General features: G+C 40.9%; 1 protein-coding gene across 1 annotated transcript in view; it reads right to left on the bottom strand.

Moving 5' to 3' along the window:
* ADAMTSL1 (ADAMTS like 1) overlaps nt 1–22,135 on the bottom strand; it is a 425,741-nt gene that overhangs the window by 38,460 nt on the left and 365,146 nt on the right. Inside the window, exons 17-21 of the mRNA XM_074166017.1 lie at nt 17,963–18,173; nt 11,298–11,477; nt 9,373–9,526; nt 6,923–8,063; nt 1,086–1,213 (exon numbers count right to left, since the gene is read on the bottom strand). Coding sequence (XP_074022118.1) covers nt 1,086–1,213; nt 6,923–8,063; nt 9,373–9,526; nt 11,298–11,477; nt 17,963–18,173 — 1,814 coding nt within the window. The remainder of the gene's footprint in view (nt 1–1,085; nt 1,214–6,922; nt 8,064–9,372; nt 9,527–11,297; nt 11,478–17,962; nt 18,174–22,135) is intronic.

Raw genomic sequence — 22,135 nt, 5'->3', positions numbered from 1 at the left:
GTTATGCTCCTTTTACCTGAAATTTTCTCTGTGTTTGTTGTAAAAAACTCAAACTCATCAACTGTTATTCCTTCCTCTAATCATACATGGATACGTCAGCATCTGATGGTAACTGCCCACACATTGGAGGCCTCCAAATGCTTCCACATTCTGGAGCAGTGAAACGGCGAGGTCTAAAAAAAATCAATTAGCTTTCTAGCACTCCTAATGTGTTTCCTTTTGCCTTTGTGATAAATAGGATCCTCCTTCTCTAAGACCTCTCTCTGCCTCGTCCCAGTCCTTAGCTGTCTCTTCTGTCATCTTACTCAACAGCTCTGTGTTTGTGTTCTGTGTTTGCTGCTCTGTTCTTCTACTAGTCCTGAGGTGGTTGTGAGCTTCCTGACTTTGCCTACCAAGGAACCTCGAAGAAGCTGGATTTGTGCACTACCTCCTATTTCCCTTGGCTTTTATTTGGGTGTGTTTTCTTCAGAATGGAAATCTAAACTAAGAAAGGATATTTAGTCTGCTTTAGGACTCAACTGTTACTAGAGAAATATAAACATAGAGGTTAATTTTTTGTGAACCTCTATTTGCCAGCAATTGAAACAGTTTCAGTCATGCTTGTGCCACAATGGATCGAATATGATACAGGACTTGATCCTGCAAGAGGCTAACTTCAGCTCTGGTATTTTTCAGGCTTGCTTAACATACATCTGAATAAGTCCTTCGATCAATCTGTTAGACTTAAAGAGATCAGCGATAGGTTTAAAATGAAGCATATGAATTGGGAAGCTTGGGCTGCACTGCCCATACAGGCTGTGAATAACCAGGATGGGCACTGTCTTGAGACCGTATGTCAGATGCAGCAGGTGAGAAAAAGCATTGACCTCTTGCAGAAATCCACAAATCTCACAAACTGTCTGTGCAAGCTGGACTATGCCTCAGGGTTTTTCAAAGTTCACACCCTGTGTTTTTACCCATGTACCTCTGTTGACCCACCCTGCCCACCCAGGATCCACAGATATCTGTTCCTCCACAACTCATTTCTGTCCAGAATCACGCAAGTGGCAGGGACCATCTTGCAATCACAGAGAGTGAACTATTACCTGCTAGAGTGACAGCAATGGAGACTGTGTCAGATCCCAGGGCATTGGAGGCATTGCAAGCATAGAAACCCACATCAGCTTCCACGGGTGCTAGAATCTGCAAGGAATCATCAGGCTGAAGTAATATCCTGGAGTAAAGCAGAAAGAAAGATGTAATAGTCTCTTAGTTTGTGTGAGCATGAATCCATTTACTGGGATTTTTTCAGGTGTAGGTATTTTTTTTTACAGTTCAGGCCTTTAGGTTATATTTAAAAATCTATTAAGAAATTTAAAGTCTTACATTGAGACTGTAAGCTGTGATTACTTAAACTAAAATTTAGTCTCATCCCAGTTCTTCTGCTGCTGATTTGTATACTAGAGAAAGATTGCTGAGTATTTAGGACATCTGTCCATGGTTTGTGAAACCTCCTCCTCTGCTGTGTCACTTCCTGTCTGATGCTGAATGAGTTGCCTAGCCTCCACGTTTCCCAGTTATGCAAAGTAGGAGTAACCATAGTAAAGGAAAAGCCAATTTATTGCCAGGGGAAAGTCACGAAACTTGCTGAAGCTGGGCAGAAAGAAGGGAAGTGAACAGCAAACTCAGTGTCAAAAGCTCCAAACTCTTTGACTGCTAGCCACTTGTACAAACTTAGTGGTCTTGTTGCTCCCCTAACAGTCAGTGAACACAGAGAGGAATACTCAGCTCCTCCCTGGGCTGGACCAACTGTTTCTTTCCTCTGCCAGTAAGAGGAGCCTACCATGATCTCATTGTATCGCCCATGTTTAAATGGGATGAATGCGGCCTTAGAGCTCTTGTGAACTGTTTCTTTCACAGTTTGTTTTTGCAATGGTAAAAGTCCATCAAGGTCCTGACGTATACCTGCTAAGCAAGAGTTCAGTCCATGGGCTCTTGTCAATGCTTAAGTTCCCTTATCTTCACCACAGTGTATGTGATGATTATTGTTTCTTTCTTTTAATTTTTTAGTTGAAATTGTTGATAAAACCTAATGATAAATTACTTTTCTCATCAGCAAATTTCAGCAGCTGTTGAATGTATACTGTTAGTTGAGGCTGTGATTGACAGTGACAAGGGTGGAAGCGGGGGAGGGATATTCCTGTAAAACACATGTAATAAAAATCTGCTCACAGATCCTGGAATTGATGAGTTTCTTTCCACTCCCACCCACCCCCACCCCCACCCCCCAATGAAAACTGTTGTCTCATGGACCAAAAAGCAGCAGATACTTGATCTTGCACAGCACCGTGGGTGGTAGATCTCTAAAACAAACCAGATCAGGGCCACCCATAAAAATCTATTATAGGAAAAAATCCAAAGTTAAAATTCTTTTTTGACCCTTTTTTTGAGTAATAATAATAATAATTATTAATAAAAGGAAAAAGCTGCCTTTTGTGAACCAAGTTTCGCAAGTCCCTGGAAAAATGCACATTAGCAAAAGAAACATTAACCATTTTTAAATTGCATCTTTGCTTGCGCAGCAAAAAACCTCAATGGTTGAAAGAATTCCCTTCCCAATTCTGCTTTCAAGGATCTTTTCTTTCTTACCACTTAGCAATAAACAAGGCAGACTTCTGGTTAACCACTGCTAACAGTGCCAGCAACTAGTAAGTTTCTTTACTTACAAGGCTAGTGTTAGCATTCATCAGTATCTCACATGGAAATTTTTTAGTTTAACTCTGACAGGTTCAATCTCTACATGGAGTTCATTAGAGCTTCGGAATTTGTCCCAAATTATACTGACATATAACAGTTAAAAGTTGTATGTGTTTTGCCTGCATGTGTGCAAATGTAGTATGTAGGCTGATCAGTCAGTCCTAAGTCAAACTAACATCTGCAGCCCCCTGCAAAAAGTTTTTAGAAATTTTTCTTTCACCTTCATTTCACCTTCAGGTTGAGGAAAGAGCTTGCTTAATATTGAAGCTTGGAAAACACAAGGATCATAATTTGTTTGTTGTTAATCAGCTCTGCTGATGTAAATCTCTCCTTGTCAGTTTAAGTCACCTCAAGATACAGCACAAATATTTTTTGAAATAGAAATAGGCCAGATATGTACCTGCCTTTAAAAAAAATAAACTCCAACGCAGCTCCGTTTTCCTATTTTTTCAATCCAAGTTTTAATGTCCTTCTCTAGAAACAAAGCTAATGTCCTCTTCTTTTCAATAATTCTTTCTGTTATTTGTGTGCCACAATTTGGCATAGTTGCTTTTCTTGAAAGTAGATCTTTTATTATCCCTCTTTGTATAGAATGATTTTGGCTGGATTCCCTATTTGCTCGTAGACTGCTATTTTTGTTAGGTATTGAATTGCTTGTCAGTGGTGAAAAAAATACCAGCTGTAGCAATTCTTTCTGTCAGCAGCATGTCTTCAGAATCTCATTTATGGACTTAAAGCATTACAGCTTAATGTGTGATCAGTCTCATCTCAGTTGCTCCATGCTGCATTGTCTCCAAGACAAAAATGTATTTTACAGGACCCATAACAGTGACTAATTCAGATGGCACCTCGCAAACACCTATCTCTGTATCACCTACTGTTTACATTCTGCTTCATGTCCGTTGACAGAAGTTGAATTGTCAAGTACCAACAGGTTCCCTGTCATGGAAATTACAGTATACTCGGAAGGCTTAGTAAATAATGCATAAATCCCTCAAAGATTTTTCACTTTGATTCCTAAGGAAATTAATCTGAATTTTCTTTGAAATAAAACATTTTCCATAATTTACAACAGTCTCCAGGCTTTGGTATAGATACTAGCAGGCTCTGGAACTGCACTCAAAATGCATGCAGATGTTAACCTGACATTTCAACCTTAGGACAAAGTATGGATGCTCATGTTACGTATGCACTCAGGCTGAATATGCAGACTCAAGTAAAGGATCTTTTACTGGAACCACACAGAAATTTTCAACTGCTGCCGCTTTTTGTATCATATGTTTTCATTGTATCAAGTAACTGAAAACCAGCAATTTTGGGGGGCATGTGTTATAAGTTTTTGTGATAGTAGCTAAACTAAAGAAATTATTTTTTGCAAGTGAAGCTATGTAGTAGGAGTCATAAGTACTTTTAGGTGGATGGTACAGCTCATGAAAGGAAGGAGACAATGGGAGCAGAGCCAGTCCTTGCAACATCACTGATCCAGACAAAATCCATGGCCACAATGCATGAGACTGCCTTTAATCTCAGTATTAAGTAATACACAATAAAGACAGCTATCAACCAATCTCACACCAGCAGCCTACACTCTAAAAATCACAATACAAACCAGATACAACTGGAATCTCAGTGTACTCAGTGGGGCATGAGCTGAGGGACTTCAGTACAACTCTCTGACCTTCCTCACCAAAAGTGTCTCTCTCTGCTACGTGTACAAGAAGTACAAGAAGCCCATCTATATTAATTTTCTTATTCCCATTAAGACAGACGTGGGCTCGAAAACTGTTTTCTCTTCTCCATTCAGTGGCTGGCAAAGTACGAAGACGACAAGCTGCAGAGCTGTAAGACAGCTCAAGCACAGCAAACACCACCTCATGCAGATAGGCGTGCAGTTTACAGCAGTACACTGTGAGACTGCTTAAACTGTGGCTTTCATTTACACAGCTGACTGGCAGCCAGCAAGAACATTCTGAGCCAAAATCAGAATACTGCTGTTCAGAACCCAACAAAACATCCACAACCCAGTTTTTATATACACCATGATTTCTAAACTTCCATTAACTCCAAAGTTACAGATGCTGAGTATCTCTGAATACCACAGCACTGCTCATTTCCTCCCCACCCACCAACCTGGAGGAACCATTAAGTGATGAGTACAGAAAGACGTTCATAAAGTGGAAAGGGCCTTAACCTTTAAAGAAAAGTTGTCAATGAATAATGTTACTAACTGGTAAATAAACTGTACTCCCCTGAGTCTTTCCAATAGAAATTTTGAGCACATGTAGTTGCCTGATAATTCAAAAATACAACACAGCATTCAATGCTACTTCAGCCAAACTGAATGGGAAAAAATGTTTAAAGGCTTTGTAAAATTAAAAAAAATAATCCAAACTAAAATTTCAGAAATCAAAAAGACTGTCTTATTGTCAGCTAAGTGTGCCTCTTGCTAGACCATTGCATTAGGTAAACTCATTTTCTCATGAGTGTAGTGTCCAGAGTTAACCACATGTGGACTTTATGTAACCTCCGTTCCCTTTCAAACATACCACAGAAAGCACAGTCATTTCAAATAGAGAAAAAAATAAAATCCCTTAATGGCATAATTCCCACAGCATGTGACCACTGGCAATGAAAGTATATATATGAAACTTTTGGGGGACCACGAAGATATTTTCACAGGAACATGGCCAAATAAAGGGATACTATAGGCCCAAGTTTTGATTAAGACTGCATGTCTTGGAGACAATGCCGTGTGGAGCAACAGAGACTGCACGTGATTTCCACAAGAGATACTCTCCTGCTCTTAGTGTCCCCTCCCCCTCAAAAGTTACCATTTTTCCTTTGAAACCTAATATACTTAGCCTTTACACACGGAGAGAAAAGAACCAGGAAATTCAGTACATTACAGAAAACAGCAATTTTGGAGTGACTCACTTGCCAAAGTGAGAAAGGAGCTAACAAACTAACCATATAACTATGCAGAAGGGGCAATTGTACCTAAATCAAGACTTGACTGGATGATCCGCACGCACCACACCGGAAATTAATTTTTGCCTTGAAATCTTGTCTCACGTCCCAAGCTAACCTTATGACTAAATTCAAATGTCTTAACTGAGGTCAGTATCTTGTATGGAAAGAGCTGCTAGCAGATCCACAGACTGCTCTGTTGTACCATGTTGGTTAATTTAACTGCCTTTTACACTTTCTGCCTATCCTTATATACCACTTTCTCACAGAGCAGAACCAAAACATAAAATCTCAAGTATAAACATGAGAAAAATGTATGTTATTAACATAGCTAAGAATATAACTAGCATTGAAAATAATCTCATTTTGTATGCCTTTGCACACAAACAAATGACGTGAAGTGATAGGCAGGTAAAGGCTACCTGAAGGAAAACCAGCATCATTTCTGTGGTACTCTGATAAGAGTATTTTGTTACTCAAGTTCTCAAGCTACATCTGGGGCCAACATGCTGGAGTTTGAACAGGTGAGGACACACCACTCACATCAGAAGACAAATGCTTAGAGATAAGTGTGGTGGGATGACTGCATAGCTGCAAATATTGATGAAGTTTGGTTCCACAGTTTCCAGCCTCTATCAGAACATACACAGGGAACGGTGATTGTAATGCCCCCTGAGTTTTACCCTGGGACAGTTTTACTCATGGATACACATGTGGAAGGCAGAAGCCTCACTTCCTATGTCTTCCGCTACTACAACAATGTCAGAGAGACTCTTCTGGAGCACTGTGAGAAATGCAATTCATAACTCCAACAGAGGATAATAGTAATAATCAATAATCAGTCTTCGTATCTCAAAACCAGTCTTCATAGCAAAAACCTCCACCTTCAGATGGGAAAATACACTCAGGCTCCCAGCCTCCAGATATGGAGTGCTTTGTCGACTGCATTAGGCACTTATATACTTTAGTACTTTACAAACTCTTTTTACTTACTGAAACAGAAGTAAGTTTGCCACAGCAGACTGACCCAGCATCCAGACCTCACTGAAGAGTTACGGTGCCTTGTTTACCACTTCACAGGTGGTAGCCCTTCTTTCTGCTATGAGATCAGACTACAGCAAAATACGGTTTTGTCCATGTGACTCACACGTAATAAAACATGGAAACTGAAGAGTAAAAATATCAATTATTTTCTTAAAAGTTAAAGAATATGTTTTACCTATCATTGTATTTCACCTCCTCTCCATTCTTAGCCCAGCTGATGGTGGGCTTTGGGTTTCCCACTGCTTCGCAGTGAAGTAGCACGCTCAGTGTGCCACTGGCTAGGACCACCGTCTGTCCCAGGTGAGTAACGACCTCTGAAGCAGAAAGCTGTTGAGCTGCTGAAATCTTTCGGAGGATGGCAGGCTTTTGATGAGGTCTGTGCAAGCCGTTTGCCAGGTCTACAGAGACGGGAACAAATGCTTCAGCAGATGATGTCCTCAGGGAGCTGGTAAATCCAGAAACATGTCTGTGGAGAGGGTACTCCACCGAGGCTGAATCTACTCTTCGCCTTGACACTTTGAGGACAGATTCCTGGTGCTCCAAGTGGCTCTTGAAAACCTCGTGAGCCAGCTGCACAACAAGCTGCTCTGTGTAGACACCTTTAAGCTCCTCAGGCTGTTGAGACAAGTTCCGTATGATATCATCCAAATGTTTCTGCTCTGTGACCATCGTGAATGGCAGGCTATACTCCTGGCTCTGGTCCTCCTCTGAGGATGTGTTTCTCTCTGTGGACTCCTGGGCTTCCCAGAACTCCAGATTTTCTCCTGGCCAGCCCCTATGCTGTAGTAACCTTGAGACAATATCATCATACCAGCTGCTGGGATCAGCAAGGTGCCCTCGCTTTTCAGCCTTGCTCCCGTTGAAGAGAATCCCATTCATATGTTTTTCCTGTGTTCGCAAAGCTTCATTTAAGCTGGCTTTTCTCATGGTCTCTTCCTCCCTAATACCAGTTGGCTGCCCAGCAATGATCTTCTTGTTGCTTCCAATTAGTTTAATTACAAAATGCTCCCGAGCTGGCCCTGCTGTGCAGGTGTATGTCCCGGTGTCTGAAGGTTTCAGACGATGGATTTTCATATACCCATAGGGTGCAACAGTGATGTGAGCTGAGCTGACGAGCCTCTTGTCATCTTTCTCCCAAGTGATCATTGATTTCCGGAACCTCCTTGTGGGGCATCGGAGAATAATGGAGGTTTTGGGCAACAGGTATGCATAGCCACCCACAATAAAGTGTAGCTTCTTCTGCTTCCTTGTCTGGATGTAAACTTTCTTTACGGCCATAATATGGGGGCTTTGCTTATGAGCTGGCCTGTTGTGCCCTGAAATATCATCGATACTATTAGTATGTGATACCATTAAAAAAACAAGCAGTTTACTTTGGCGCTGGCAGCACAACCCATTAGACAGTAATGGGAGAAACTGGCCAGCAGCTGCTGAACTTTACATTGGAGCAATCCAAATAAAAGGAATAACAAGGCACACTTCAGGAATGCAAAAGTAATCCCACCCAGGGTACATGCAGAAACCAAAGAGCCAGGGACATAAGCTTTAGGCGGGGAGGAAACTTGAGTGGAAATGCAGTTAAAATATTTAATTTAAGATTGTCGCTTAATAAACACATTGGAAAGAGAAGTCTCTACCATCCAGACCTTCAAAGGCAACATGATCTTGCAGCTCATAGCAGTAAGGAAGAGTGAAAGTGGTGCTACCTCAGGGAGTAACGTTGAAGAGAGCAAATGTGTCTGGACTAGGCTTAAAAACACAGTGAATACTATTAAAATGCAGTAGTGCAGTGTGTTCTTCTGGTTTCCAGACCTCTATGACAGAGATCTTTATTATGAAGGATCCAATAAAGCAGCATAGGTACATTATTAGTAAATATCATGCAACACTTGGTCCCAGCTTTGGTTGTCTATGTCAGATCTTCTTTTCTTTCTGACACACCCCACCCTTAGCAGTTTCAGAGTTCATAGCTTTAAGCTGAAGCTAGGCTGACTTTTGAACTTCCGCATATCCAGCTGGCTTACTGCAAGCGAGGGAAGGGCATTCAGGGAGACTCAGGGAGACTACTGCTTGCGAAGGGCATAACAAATGCATGTCAGAGCAACATAAAATACATCTACCTTATATTGCATGAATCATTAAAAATCCCAGGTCATAGAGGGTTCTGAGTGGCATAATGAAATAATATGTTTTTAAATTATCTTCAACAAAATCCCTTACCAACTATTTTCTTTGCAGCTGTTCTAGCAGAGAGTTTATTTGCAGCTGCCCTCAGGCTGCTGTGCTGTATCTCTGAGCCTCTACATTCCAGTTGTGAAATTTAGATCTATATTTTGGTCAGAATTTTGAGCCAGTTCTTCCAGAAACTAGTAGGTCCCTTCCAGCACATTGGCTGAGACCCAGCTCAAACAGTAAAATTTATAGCTCTCATCCACTGACTTGCCTTATGGCTAAACAAAGCATACTTGTTCACAGACAGAAAAACTCAGCAGCAGCAGCCACTCAGCAAGACTGAGTAAAACTAGTGCAAAAGAAGGTTATGGAGCAGGTGACAGCATGGATTTTTTAGTGATTGACACCCAAGCCCCCTTTCCCCAGAGACTCCCAAGCATCTTTTCCACTTACTTGCACAGGTGCCTAGTGCACAGGGCCTGATCAAGGACGAGAATGGCAAAGGTGTGCACAGTGAGGAATTGATGATGACAGAATCCCCATTTTTCAGCATCTTTCTGCAAATGGCATTTCGACTCTGGGTGCCCTCTCCACAGCTCACTGAACACTAGGAACAGAATGAGAAATATTAGGAGCAAGGCATATTAAAAGCAAAAGGGTGCTCCTTGACAAATGCACCTTTTCACCTCCCATACCCACATTGCATACGCATAGCACAATACAGATCAGTTACAGCTTTCAAAATACCGCAGTGGAATAAAGCAGAGCAGCACCTGGTCATTCAGTTACAAACAGTGTAAGCACAGTAGGGAGATGAAATATCAGACATTTTCTGTCCTTTAAGGTATTGAATCTTCCCACGCTCCCTTTAGCACTTTTTTTTTTTTCTCTCGGATGGTGTCCCTTGTTTTAATGGTACTGTGCCGCAGTAGAAAGCTTGTCTTTGCAATTTGTTTCTATATGTCTGTGTCTGCTGGTGCGTGGCTACCACACAAGGCTTACACTAAAGAGTATGAACCCTTCAGTACCAGACTGTGGTGCTTGATGCACAGGTGAGCATTTGTCGATAGATTTCAGCATGCCTATTTTATTTGATATTTATGTATACAGTATCACAGAAAGTGAGAATACAGGCAGTGCCATTGTACTGGGACACAGGCAGTAGTCTGTAAAGGTGCTGGAAAGTGGGTTGAGCCCTGTAAAGCTGTTAGCACAAAAATACATGTGCTGTTCTGTTACATGTAGGTGCACACACGTAGTAATGGGAATTGGAAATGAAGCGAGGGGGAGAAAACACACTAAAAGTAAGAAGAACAAAACCATGGCAGCTTCAAGTGAAATGGGGAGGAGAGAGTAAAGTCTGATTTGATGTTAGTAAGTGCCCATATGCAGAAATGTGAGTTGTATGGATGTCAACATAAACCACGTAGCAACTTTTGTGAAGGAGGACAGATTGGGAATAGAATTACTATCTTCACTGCCAGAATGACTATGTGTCTCCTGGCAGCAGACTTCATGAGAACATCCACTTATTTAAGTAAAATGTCAAGACAGATCAACCTAGGGTGCACGTGGGACAGCTCCATGAGATGACTGGTGTTTCTTTCACAATTACAACAATTTCCACCTCTTTCCATGAAGGAGAACTGGGAGAGCAGTGGCAGAGATTGCAAGACTGGGAATGATTTTCATGCTTACTGGCATTAAAAGGTCAAATTATATTTTTCAGTTATACTGTCATAAATATAAAGTGAATTTTTCTTAAGCCATATGGGGCCAGAAAGGGAGCATGGGGAAGTGAAAGACACTTCAGTAGAGTGAGTTTGTTTTGCCTTCCCTAAAGGAAGGAAGTAGCTAACAGCGCAAAAGCAACATCCAAGAATGAAGGATGCTTGGTGTCTGTAATGATGTGCCTACATAAAACTGCAGAAATCCCTCCATGCTCTTCTCTGCATCATAGAGAAAGGTTGCAGTGGCCCCAAGAAGAAAAACCTATCGACATCAGAACAGCCAGGTTTTGGGAAGAAAAAAGCATTTATCTTGGGGAAGTAAATATTACTCTTCGTTGATATCTTGGATGAACATAAGCATAGGCATGGACAGAGATTTATTGTTTTGAGCATGGCTTGTGCTTAAGCCAGAAGGGAGGTCATAATGGTTTAGCTGAATGGCTAAACCACATCTATGGAGGCAGTCTCCAAAGATGAACATTGTGCTAGTGATCGCATCCACTACCAGGATGATAAGCACAGATTACAGAAGAAAACTGGGCATAACATGCTTTGTGCAGTCTGAGATCATTTGGCCCCTTTATCCCAAATGACTGAGGAACTTCATTGCCAAGAACAGCACAATACCCATTCATACGAATAACATACCTGTGTCCAGTCAGAGAGAAGCCACTCATTGGGACAATCCTCATTTTTGCAGACTTGTTGAATAACTGGCCTTGGTGTGGAGCAGAAGGTTTCTGGGAGCTCTAACAAGCTTCCATCTGCCAGGCGCTGCTTACAAAGTGTATCTCGCTTTTGGACACCACCGCCACATGTCTGTGAACACTATGAGAGATAAGAGTCAGCCATACTTGCACCATTGCAACTTGCAGCAGAAATTACTTGTGAATTGGGTAGAAATCAACACTCAGTTTGGGCCGAACAGAAAATATTAAAAAAAAAATGATTCAGGGATATCAAAGCAGCCTTCTTTTAAAAATGTCAAAAACATTGGAAAGTGGAAAACAACTTATTTTGCTAATATTTACACAAACTGCTTCAGTACTTCTGAATTGTTCTGTTTTCAGGCATTGGTAAAAAAACCACAGAAACAACGGGTCAGAATTGCAGTATGGAGGTAGAAAAATTGTCCTGTCCTGTAACCACTAACTGGAAAATGAGACACTTGCACATGATGTGGAGGATCCACATCTTAATATCTCTGCCTGAGCTCTGACTTCACTACTGACAGTGCCAGAGAGTGCAGAAAAGTGTTCTCCAGCAATAGGTGATTGAAAACCTTCATTTCCAGGATGTGATTATTTGTATTAAATAGTTAGCTTGAACTAAATAGTCAAATTTAACATGTGAAAAACGAGGTTTGTGTTAGCAAGAAAAACAAGTAGAAATTTTATCAGGAACAGCATGGTGAGTGGGACTCAGGAGGTGATCATCCGCCTGTACTTGGCACTGGTGAGGCCCCAGCTCAAGTACTGTGTCCAGTTTTGGGCCCCTTACCACAAAAAAGACATTGAGGTGCTGGAGCGGGTCCAGAGAAGGGCAACAAAGCTGGTGAAGGGTCTGGAGAATAAGTCTTATGAGGAGAGGCTGAGAGAGCTGGGGTTGCTCAGCCTGGAGAAAAGGAGGCAGAGGGGAGACATTCTCTATCTCTACAACTACCTGAAAGGAAGTTGTAGAGAGGTGGGAGTTGGTCTCTTCTCCCAAGTCACAGGCGACAGGACAAGAGGAAATGGCCTCAAGTTGCGCCAGGGGAGGTTCAGATTGGATATTAGGAAAAATTTTTACACTGAAAGGGTTATTAAGCATTGGAATAGGCTGCCCAGGGAAGTGGCTGAGGCACCATCGATGAAGGTATTCAAAAGATGTGTTGACATAGTGCTCAGTGACATGGTTTAGTAATGGTTTTTTGGTTGGTGGTTGTTGTTGTTGTTTAGGTTTTTTTGTTGTTTTTTCTTTTGGTTTTTTTTATTATCAGAGCTAGGTTGATGGATGGACTAGATCTTAAAGATCCCTTCCAACCTAGACAATTCTATGCTTCTATGAAATTTGAGAGTGTGATAAATAAAATTTTCCGCTGTTTATCACTTTTAGTTCCTTTAGTAATTTTCTCATTTCTCATTTCTGACCTGCCTGAGGTCTTTTGTTGGTGCAGCTCAAAACTTAACTGTTCAGCCCAGAATGCTTGTCCTTGAAGACTTCTTACATTATGGCATTTCTCTGTTTTTTAATTCATGCAAAAACTGTATATCAACTTTAGTATGCTGTTAGTCTCAGTAACTGGTTTATAAGGTTAATACAACAAACCATTAAATACCCATGCAGCCTTTTTATATTTATGGTTGTCATGACAGCAGTGTGTACTCTTTGCAAAAGGTAAGGAGGAAGGTTTATTTGAGTCAAATTAAGTTGGGATGATTAATATCTCTTTAATGTAAATATCCCTCTCTACATCCATTTTCTACCCAATCAGGGCAGGAAATTCTGAACAAGCAGATTCAGTAGCTTTCCTGAATCTTTTTTGTAAACTTGGTTGCTCAACTCTTTTCCTGTGGATCTTTTTCTTGAGGCTGGTAACAGGCTTCCAGTTTTTCTGCTTAGTCCAGCCAGCTAAACTCCTTTTCTCCCCCTCCAAGCAAAGAAGGAGGACCTTGCACTGCTCTTACATGACCAGGAGTTTCTTATAGCTTGCAACAAGGGAATTATGCCTGAGAAGCAGAAAACTGTATGAAGAAGTATTAAAACTTGTACTCAAGCAGTTAAAAAGGGACTGTTTTAGAAAGCCTTGCAGTCGTGAAAGGCCCTTATCTCTTAAACAGAGCGAGCTGCATAAACTTTAATAGTAGCCTGATTATTTAGGATATATATTTTCCCTGAAAGACAAAAAGGAAGTGCAGAAAAACATATTTATGTTCAGTTTAGTTTGCTCTCTAATGAGTAAAAACAACTTTTGTCCTACTTACTCAGAATGCTACAAAGCTCAAAGGCTTCCAAAAAATTAAACAAGTAAAACAATACTTTAGTTTTCAACAAAAGAAAACATTTATCAACCTTTCATTTGAGGACAAGTCATTCCTGAGGAAAGAGTAAATCAACTAAAATATGATTAAAAGTATTATTTCAGGATTGCCTAAGGACTGTCATCATATACCAGGGCCAAAATGGCTTAGGCACTGTATGAGTACAATAAAAGCATGTTCCTTCTGTCAATCAATCAAATCCCACGAAGTCTCCCTGCCCTTCCATCACTGCCAGATAAAAGAGTAAGACAAAACAGATCTTTTCTTTCTTCTTGCCTTTCAGTCACTTACATAGCTTTGTTCTGTGAAGAATAACTTGCTACTCAACACCAAACTCTATTGCTCAGTGCCAGAGAGCGCCAAACGCCTTAATGAGATTCCTCCTTGTCCGCAGAAATGCCCTTCTAGGACAGTCCTGGATTATCGCACTGCAGCTCTGCCTGTACCTGTATTTCATCTCTGGAGCCTTCACTACCCTGGGATCTTTGCTGATTTTTCTCTACTGGAAGCTTCCAGCCCTCACATTTTTCCAAGAAAAGGGGTAATCAATGACAGCAACATCTGCTTGTATTTACAGGAAATATGAAACAGTAGTTTTTAGAAGATCCTCACTCAGACATATCCCATCTGAATTACGTGCTCTCTCTCTCTCTGCTGTTCAGAAAGATCTCACCGCACCATTACAACAGAGAAAGGTGCTTGTATCACAGTGTGGATTCACTTCACCTACCCAAGTAGGTAAAGTGTGGCTGTTTGAACTACGTCTCCTGATATTTCTGCTCCCCACAGCTTCTGAGTAGAGCCAAGCCCAATATCCCCTGACATTCCCTTACAGGAGATCTGGGACTTTGCCAGGTTACCAACTTTGCCAGGAGTGGCATCTCCCCACATTGCTGCCTGATCATACCTAGTTCAACAATTGGCTTAAGCAAACATGAGACAAGGCTGACACCAAAGAAGACAACCTATACACCCAACTCTGCCAGCCAGTCATTCCTGGCTTTGTGCTGCCTTCCCCCATATGCTGGGGTAAACATTTATGTGGCTGCAGAGTGAATTGGAGTGGAAAATTAATCTAGGCTAAAGGTAATTATATTTCTGGCTAGCTTTAACCAGGACCATGGCGTGATTGCACAACACTTCTGGAGATATAAGAAACTGGGTGCTCTAAGGGCAAGAAGGAGATTCCTGCAGCAGCTATTGTCTCCTTTGGTAGGAGTGTTGGCATAGGTCATCCTAAACTGCTAGTGGAACTGTGGTGTTGGCCTCTCTCACAACAGTCATTGCTTTGGTATCTGCTTTGCTCATAGAACAATCTGTAAAGGATAATTAACACAAAGAATTGATGGTCACTGTTGAAAGCAGAGAGGGAAAGCAGGCCATTGCTTTGCCTCAGCACATGCCTATGAGCATCTATGCACAGACATACAATGCACAGGATTTAGGCAAAACCACTATTTCCATTGTTTGGGAGGCAGGAAAGCTGGTCTGTTCTCAAACGTGTGGAAAAGGGCAATTATTCATGAAAAGTAAAGGGCTAGGCAACTGTCACTGAGCACCATAACTGTTAGCAATTTGGGGTAGTAGCTGAACATTTGAAAGGATGTCATTTTACAGTCCTACTTACAGGGACAGTTGAGGAAGGAGTTGTCCTACCCCTCAACTCTCCCAGGTGGTTTAATTCTGCACTGCCCTCTGCTCAAGGTAGTGGGACCACAGCTGGACAAATTTTGGCCTTACTATCAAAAATGAGTTCTCTGCTATGACTCTACAGTAAGATAAAGCATCTGCAAAGGGATTAAACATTTTTCTCTCAGCAGGTCTTCCAGTTGCTTTCTAAGGCCTGATACTTGGAAGTTTAGAAAGGGCTTTTTCCAATATGGAGAAAAAATAGCTAGAAAAGGATCTGAAAATGTTACCAGTTTTCCCATGCTGACTCTGCTGTCAAAGCATTGTTCAAATTATCTTTGGAGGAAGGATAGCACCGAGAAGCTAAAAAAGAACACTGTGACTGAGACTATGGCACTTATTGAGTAATAAAACAAAGGAGGATGAAGATGAACTAATGGATGTCTCCTATTTGAGGCCTGCAGAGTAGATATTTATAGGGCCTTGTAAAAATGAAAGCTCATATCCACTTTCCTCCAGAAGCACATTACTGAAAACAACATAAACATCCTAATGGATTTTGCTAAGAAGCAGATTTATTTAAAAATAAATAGTCTTGAATCTGTAAAGACATATTTAAAAAATCACTTGGAATGTTCCAACACTGATAATTATCGTGTGTCTATCTGCCAGGAACACTGGGGCTTCTCAGGGCATTTAGTTCAGACAACTCTTCCTTAACAAGCATAAAAGGCCTTAGAAAAGAAAACATCGCTCATTGCAGTTTAAATCTTTTGTTTGTTTGTTTGCTTGAAACTATTGTGAGAGAGTGCTCTGAAAAGCACGACAAACTCCACAGTTGAGACCAAAGAAATGGCTTCAAACCAGCCTGTGTGGAGAACAGATGTGACCCTCTAGCATCAGCGAAGCTTTAAAGGACCTTCTTTAGGGTGAGAAAAGGACCTTCCCACAGGGGCCCTCCATCTCCCTGTAGGTGAGGAACACTCTCAGGGATCTGGGGAGAGTGGAGGTATTGTGGGTCCCTTGATGCAAGGAAAGAAATCCTCCTGCAGGATTGCTCCTGCTGGAGGGCTCCAGGACAGCTCTACTGCATCGCTGGACCTCACTTCCAGGAGAAGTCTCAGCCACTCACATCCTATCCAAATGGTCTTTTCTGTCACACGTTCCAGGAGTCAACAGCTGTAATAATCCCTAACCGCAACACACTAGCCTGATGGTGCAGGTTTTCATATGGAGGTCCTCAATGGGAAACCTGCGTGAGACTGAACTGTGAGGCCTGGCTTTCCTACAGGGTGGGAATAACTGTACGGAGGAGGTTGGTGGTGCAAAGAAGGAAGACAGATGTCTTTAAAAAATGAGATAATGGAAATGGATGGATTTTGATGGATTAGACTTTTTTTTCCTTGCTCTATAGTCATCTAAACAGAGGCAGAAAACAGTAGGTAGGCAAGTACGTTTTTGTGCTGTTTTCTTCCGGCAAAAAGTAAGCACAGGGAATATTCAGTGCCCATGTAGTGAGGAGCTATGTACACAGCTGGCCAGCCTGCAAAGCCTGTGGAAGTAAGCGCAGAATAGCTATAATATGACCTTCATTAAGCTGCAGAAATGAACTCCAGCACAGGTATATTATCAGTTGACAAATTAAAGCATGAAATGACAATGAATTGTTTTAAACATAGGACTAATGCTATAGGCTAGTTATATAGCTTTGACAGAACATCAGGCTGGCATAATTTTTTTTTCTTTTACTGGGATGGCTGCCCAAACCCAGAGCTCTCCCATGAAGTACAGTTTCACAGACTTATCAAGTCTGTTAAGTAAAAAGCAGATTTTATAGATGGAGACTGGTTAGGCATATGAAAGCACCGTGCCAAGCAGTCAGTTTTCTCCTAGGATGGAATGAATCCTTGCACTCAATAGAAGTGAAGATTTAAACTGGCCTTTTGCTTACACTTCCATCACAGAACAACTTTTTCCTTTACTCGTGACAACAGGGCAGGATCCTTTTTTCCTGTGCAGTATTATATCCAACAGAAGCACCTTTAAGTCTTTTGAATTGCGCAAGTGTATTCATTTGCAACCAGATGGCAGCAAATAAACTCCTTTCAGGTTGCTTTCCAAAGATGGAAGACCTTGAACAAATCCATTGTGTAGACAGCAATTTTCAACTTTAGTGTAATACGGCATCCATCTCTCAAAGGGAAGTGCCTACCACTCCTTTGTGACTCGGAAGGTTGAGGACTGTTTCTTGTCCTAAACTAAATTATTATTTGAGAATATATGGGATACTCAACATACTTTAGAGATTCTCTCCTCCTTGATCCTTATAACTTTGTATTCCTAGAAACCTTGGCATTGTTGACCCAAATCCATTGGGTCACTGCAGCTGACCATCACATTCCAGATATTTCTGTCTGGAGTCTAGAGACAGCAGTTAAGAGTTCCCAGTGACTTTGAATTAGAAGTAGCTATAGTCATTATTTACCTCTGAAAATGCTGATGCATTTTTTTAAAGAGCAAAAGGGCACACTTTTCCAATTTTTTAATGGCTTGTTGGAATGATTAATGAATTCTCTTGACGGGCTAAAGCAAAATGATGCATTGATAATGCAGGTAATGACTACATTTAGCTGTCATAAAATGAGATTACACGTATTTTCTTACCTCTTGCCATTCTGTAGGATACCAGGAAGGTGGGCAGTCAAAGCGATTACAGGCTTGTACAAGGGATGGCTTAGGTTTATAGCACAATTCATCTGCTAAAATCACAGTCTCGTTAGTCTCTCTTGATAGTAGATGAGAACAGAAGACATCTCGTGTCTGCAATCCAACCCCACAGGTAAGGCTGCAGGTGCTCCATTTCCCAATCTCCCATCTGTGAAGGTGTCAGGAGAGAAAACCTTAAGCACAGAATAAAGTCACCTAATTCTTCTCTTTTTATAATGACAGATGGAGTGAAGAAGCAGTAAAAGAAACGTAATTCTTCTCTGATCACCATCACCCGTCCTCTAGCTGCAGAACAAGGCTAAGAACAATATTTACTGTTCCTCTGCATTTTCAGTTCTTGTCAAAAGCACTTGGACTTCAATTGTTTGTGACTTCTGCAATGTCATAGGAACAATTTTGTGTCCTAAATTAAAAGTTTTTGGTGTGCAGGAGCCTGGCCAATATATTTCAAGACTGAATGGATTTAATTACCTGGTTTTTTTTTCTGTCTTTAACAACAACAACGAAAGATACTAACAAAGTCCATCAAAGGAGTGTATCAGTGATTTCCTGAGCAGGAATTTCTTCCAGAGATCCAGGGGTGGTGTTTCTAACTGACTTTTCCTTGTTTTGGAAGTAGGGAGTCCTAATGCCTTGAGAGATGCAAAGTGAGAGAAGGGAGATCCTCTTCAGCCCTTGGGTGAACACCTGTCACCAAGTCAGCCCTTCTCTGCAGTAGCTGTGTAAATCCTGCTCCAACAGGATTGTTGATTTCTGAATTTCAGTGTTCATCACATTAAAATCAGATTTCTGCAGTTTGAGCTGTACTGAATACAACCCCTAATTCTGCCAGCCATACACAGATAATTGCTTAAAACATTAGGTCTTCCACTTTTGTACTCTACTAGAAGGCAGTTCAGAGATTTGTAGAAATGTGTACACAAAAAAGGTCCTATTTTCAGAATGAGACTATGAGAAAATGGTCTTCCCAACAACTTTACACAAAACACTATACTAACCTGGACATACTCCCACATCCAAAATGAAAGTATGAGAGCCACATACTGCCACTTTTCCTAATCCTGAAGAAATGCTTCCTTTCCTGCATGACATTATTTAAACTGATTTCTGGGGGAGTAAAACATTCAGGACAAGGAAGGCTCAGAGAATCTGCCTTTGAAAAAGGCAAAGCCAAGCAGAAACTAAAGAGACTGATTATGAAGAAAGATACCCTCAGGCTCCAAGGAGGATGGAGGCAGACAATGAAGGAAAGTTATGAAACATGTCAGCAGCATGAAGCAGAATTTGTGGAAGTAACAGAGGAAAACACTCTGACAGCCTGAGATCAGCAGTCAATGGAAACTGCTCAGCATGTTTAAAATGCATCATGTTAATGAACACATTATGGAAATAATTATTCAAGCTTGTGTCATCTTACAGTCACAGAACAATTCAAGCTTCTCTATTTATTTTATGAAGTTGCTCTGAGCATTTTTCTTCCCCCCTTTCAGTAACACTCATAACAAATTGAAACAGCTAGCAGGTAAGAAATATTTTTTCCCTCCCTAGACGATAATGCTGATGGACCCAAAAGCCATATTGCTCCCCTTCTGTGCTCCATCTGCTGATGACATTCTCTGGTTTTATAACAGGGCAGGATATGTTCTGAGCACCACTGTAGGCACTAGTGACACTGTAGTTCACTTTTAGTTCACTGTAATTCACAACAGCCTTGGTTCTGCTAGTAGCAATGACAAAAAGCTGTTGTCATAGCTTAACCCCAGCCAGCAGCTAGGACCACAGCCACTTGCACAGTTCTCCTCCTCACCTCCTCCCCACCTTCCCCCCCTGCCTCCCAAAGAGTGGGGAGAAGAGAGAGAAAAGGAGGGGAAAAAGAAGGGGGGAAAACCAACCTCGTGGGTTGAGATAAAGACAGTTTAATGGAACATTAACAGAAAAGTGATGATGATGATAACGGTAAGAGAATATACAACATAAACTAATAATCACAAGTCACCCTCATCATCTGGTGAATTGGTAACCTAGCTGGACCCAAGCTGTGATTGGGATTTCTGCCTCCTGGCCAACCCCATTTATATAGCAAGCATGACATCTATGGCACAGAATATTTCATTGGCCAGCTTGTCCTGTCTATGCTCCATCTCAGCTTTTATGGGAAGCTGAAAAAAGTCCTTGACTAATATAAACATCACCTGGCAACAACTAAAACAATATGCCTTATCAACATTCTTTTCATACCGAATCTGAAACACAGCAACCACTGGAAAGAAAATTAATTCTGTCCCGGCTGAAACTAGGACAGATGTTTAACCCTTTCTAATAATGAACACATTTTACAAACTTAGTTAGAAGTTACCATGGTTGCTTTCCAGGCTGTAATACACTGAACACCACTAAAGCCTGATATGTGTACTGGGAGCTATTTAACAATGGAATAGGAGTGACATCTGGCAGCCAGTTAAACTAATCTGGAGTATGTTCTCCATACGAATGATCTTGGGGGAGAGGTCTTCCCAGATTTTCCCATAAAATTGTCAGTCAGAATTAATGTGGATATCAGCTACCCTTCACTTTTGGCACAATCTAAAATAAGATATTTGAGTAAGTGCTGAAAAGAAGGCATTTTCTTATTTCAGATTCTATTTTGATACATGGTTAGTTGCCAGAGTTTCTTTTATTCAAGTGATGGTAATAGCTGTTGCCTGCAGCAACTCATTGTTATTGGTAAAAGTGCACAACGTTTCTGTTGGCAGTTCACATCTCAGTGGCCAGCAGGCCACGTAAACTCTTTGGAGATCTTGGCTTCTGCAGAAGAGAGTGTCTGTTTCTTCTTCCAGGAAGAAGTACTGTGTTTCAGTAAAGAGAAAGGATTTGTTTTTCTAGTATTTGAAATTTCGGTTTCAGGTTGCATCTGTTGCCCTGCCCAAAAATATTGGTTTGTTCACAGTTCCTTCCAGCTGCTTTAAACAGGAGATTCCTTAGAGGTGCTCAGGAAATATGAGGTCAAACTCTCTCTTTTGGACTTTCATATTCCCCAGTGACTTCTATGGACTTCCATATATACAAAGTAAAGAATGTAGAGTAGAGCAGATGCATGCAAAGTGCAGTAGGGATGTGCAACTAACCAAAACCATAAATGATATATGTGATTGGCAGAATTTCAGAGTCCTAAAAAACACAGAGAAAATAAGTGATAATCTTATTGAATAGAACCACAGAACTGTAGAACTGTTTTATAACAGCTAAAGGTGCTTGCAACACTTTGAACTAATACTATGCTACTAAATTTACAATTTAGGTTTTAAACTTGGAGATAATAAAGGTAATGATCCTTTTTTTTTTTTTCCCAAACACTGCTTTTCTGTAGCAACACAGTTTTACCCTTACTGTAGAGTGTTATGTGATGCTAACTGAAATAATACCTGTCTTATTTCATATAGTCCTTAACTGTGCATTCCTCTGTCTCTTTTTTCTTCTGGGTGTCCTGGCCATACTGCACTGACTCTTCCAATGTGTATGGCATAGGAAAAAGAATAATGTTGTCTTGTCCTGCATTCCTCTGAAAATACCAGAATTAATATTCAGGTAAGAAATAATCCTACACCTAAAAAGTTGAATATAGTAGTGATAGGATCAAGCTAAGGAAACCTTGTGCAAGTAGAATTGGCATCTTTGTGACCTGACTGTGGTTGTTAAGGTAGAGACTTTAGGAAAGATCTGCATACTTACTAGTTTATAGCCCTGCTGAAAGTTGTCAGTTTGGTACTTCCCAGAGCTCAGTGAAGAGATTGCATGGTTTTGGTCTGACACATTCTTTTTATCTCTCCTTCTTTCTCCTGCTAGTCCCCAAAGCTATACTAATATGTAGCAGTAGAGCAACAGTGTCTTTTTAGTCTTTTTTTACAGCAGGACTTTGGCACATTTGTGCCCCTAAACCCCTGGCTTGTCCTAACTCTAGGTCTATCAGTTGTCTGACAGTTGTCTGTCTCCATCTCCCAAATACCTATGTAGTAGTTATGTATTTAAGCACAAATTAGACTTTTAAAGTATTTAAGCTTCATAAAAACATAAAAAACAATTTAAAAAGTTTTCATCCTCTGCAGAGGCTGA

Source organism: Numenius arquata, chromosome Z (genome assembly GCF_964106895.1).
Source record: "Numenius arquata chromosome Z, bNumArq3.hap1.1, whole genome shotgun sequence".
NCBI lineage: Eukaryota > Metazoa > Chordata > Aves > Charadriiformes > Scolopacidae > Numenius > Numenius arquata.
This window is presented reverse-complemented; position numbering and strand designations above follow the sequence as displayed.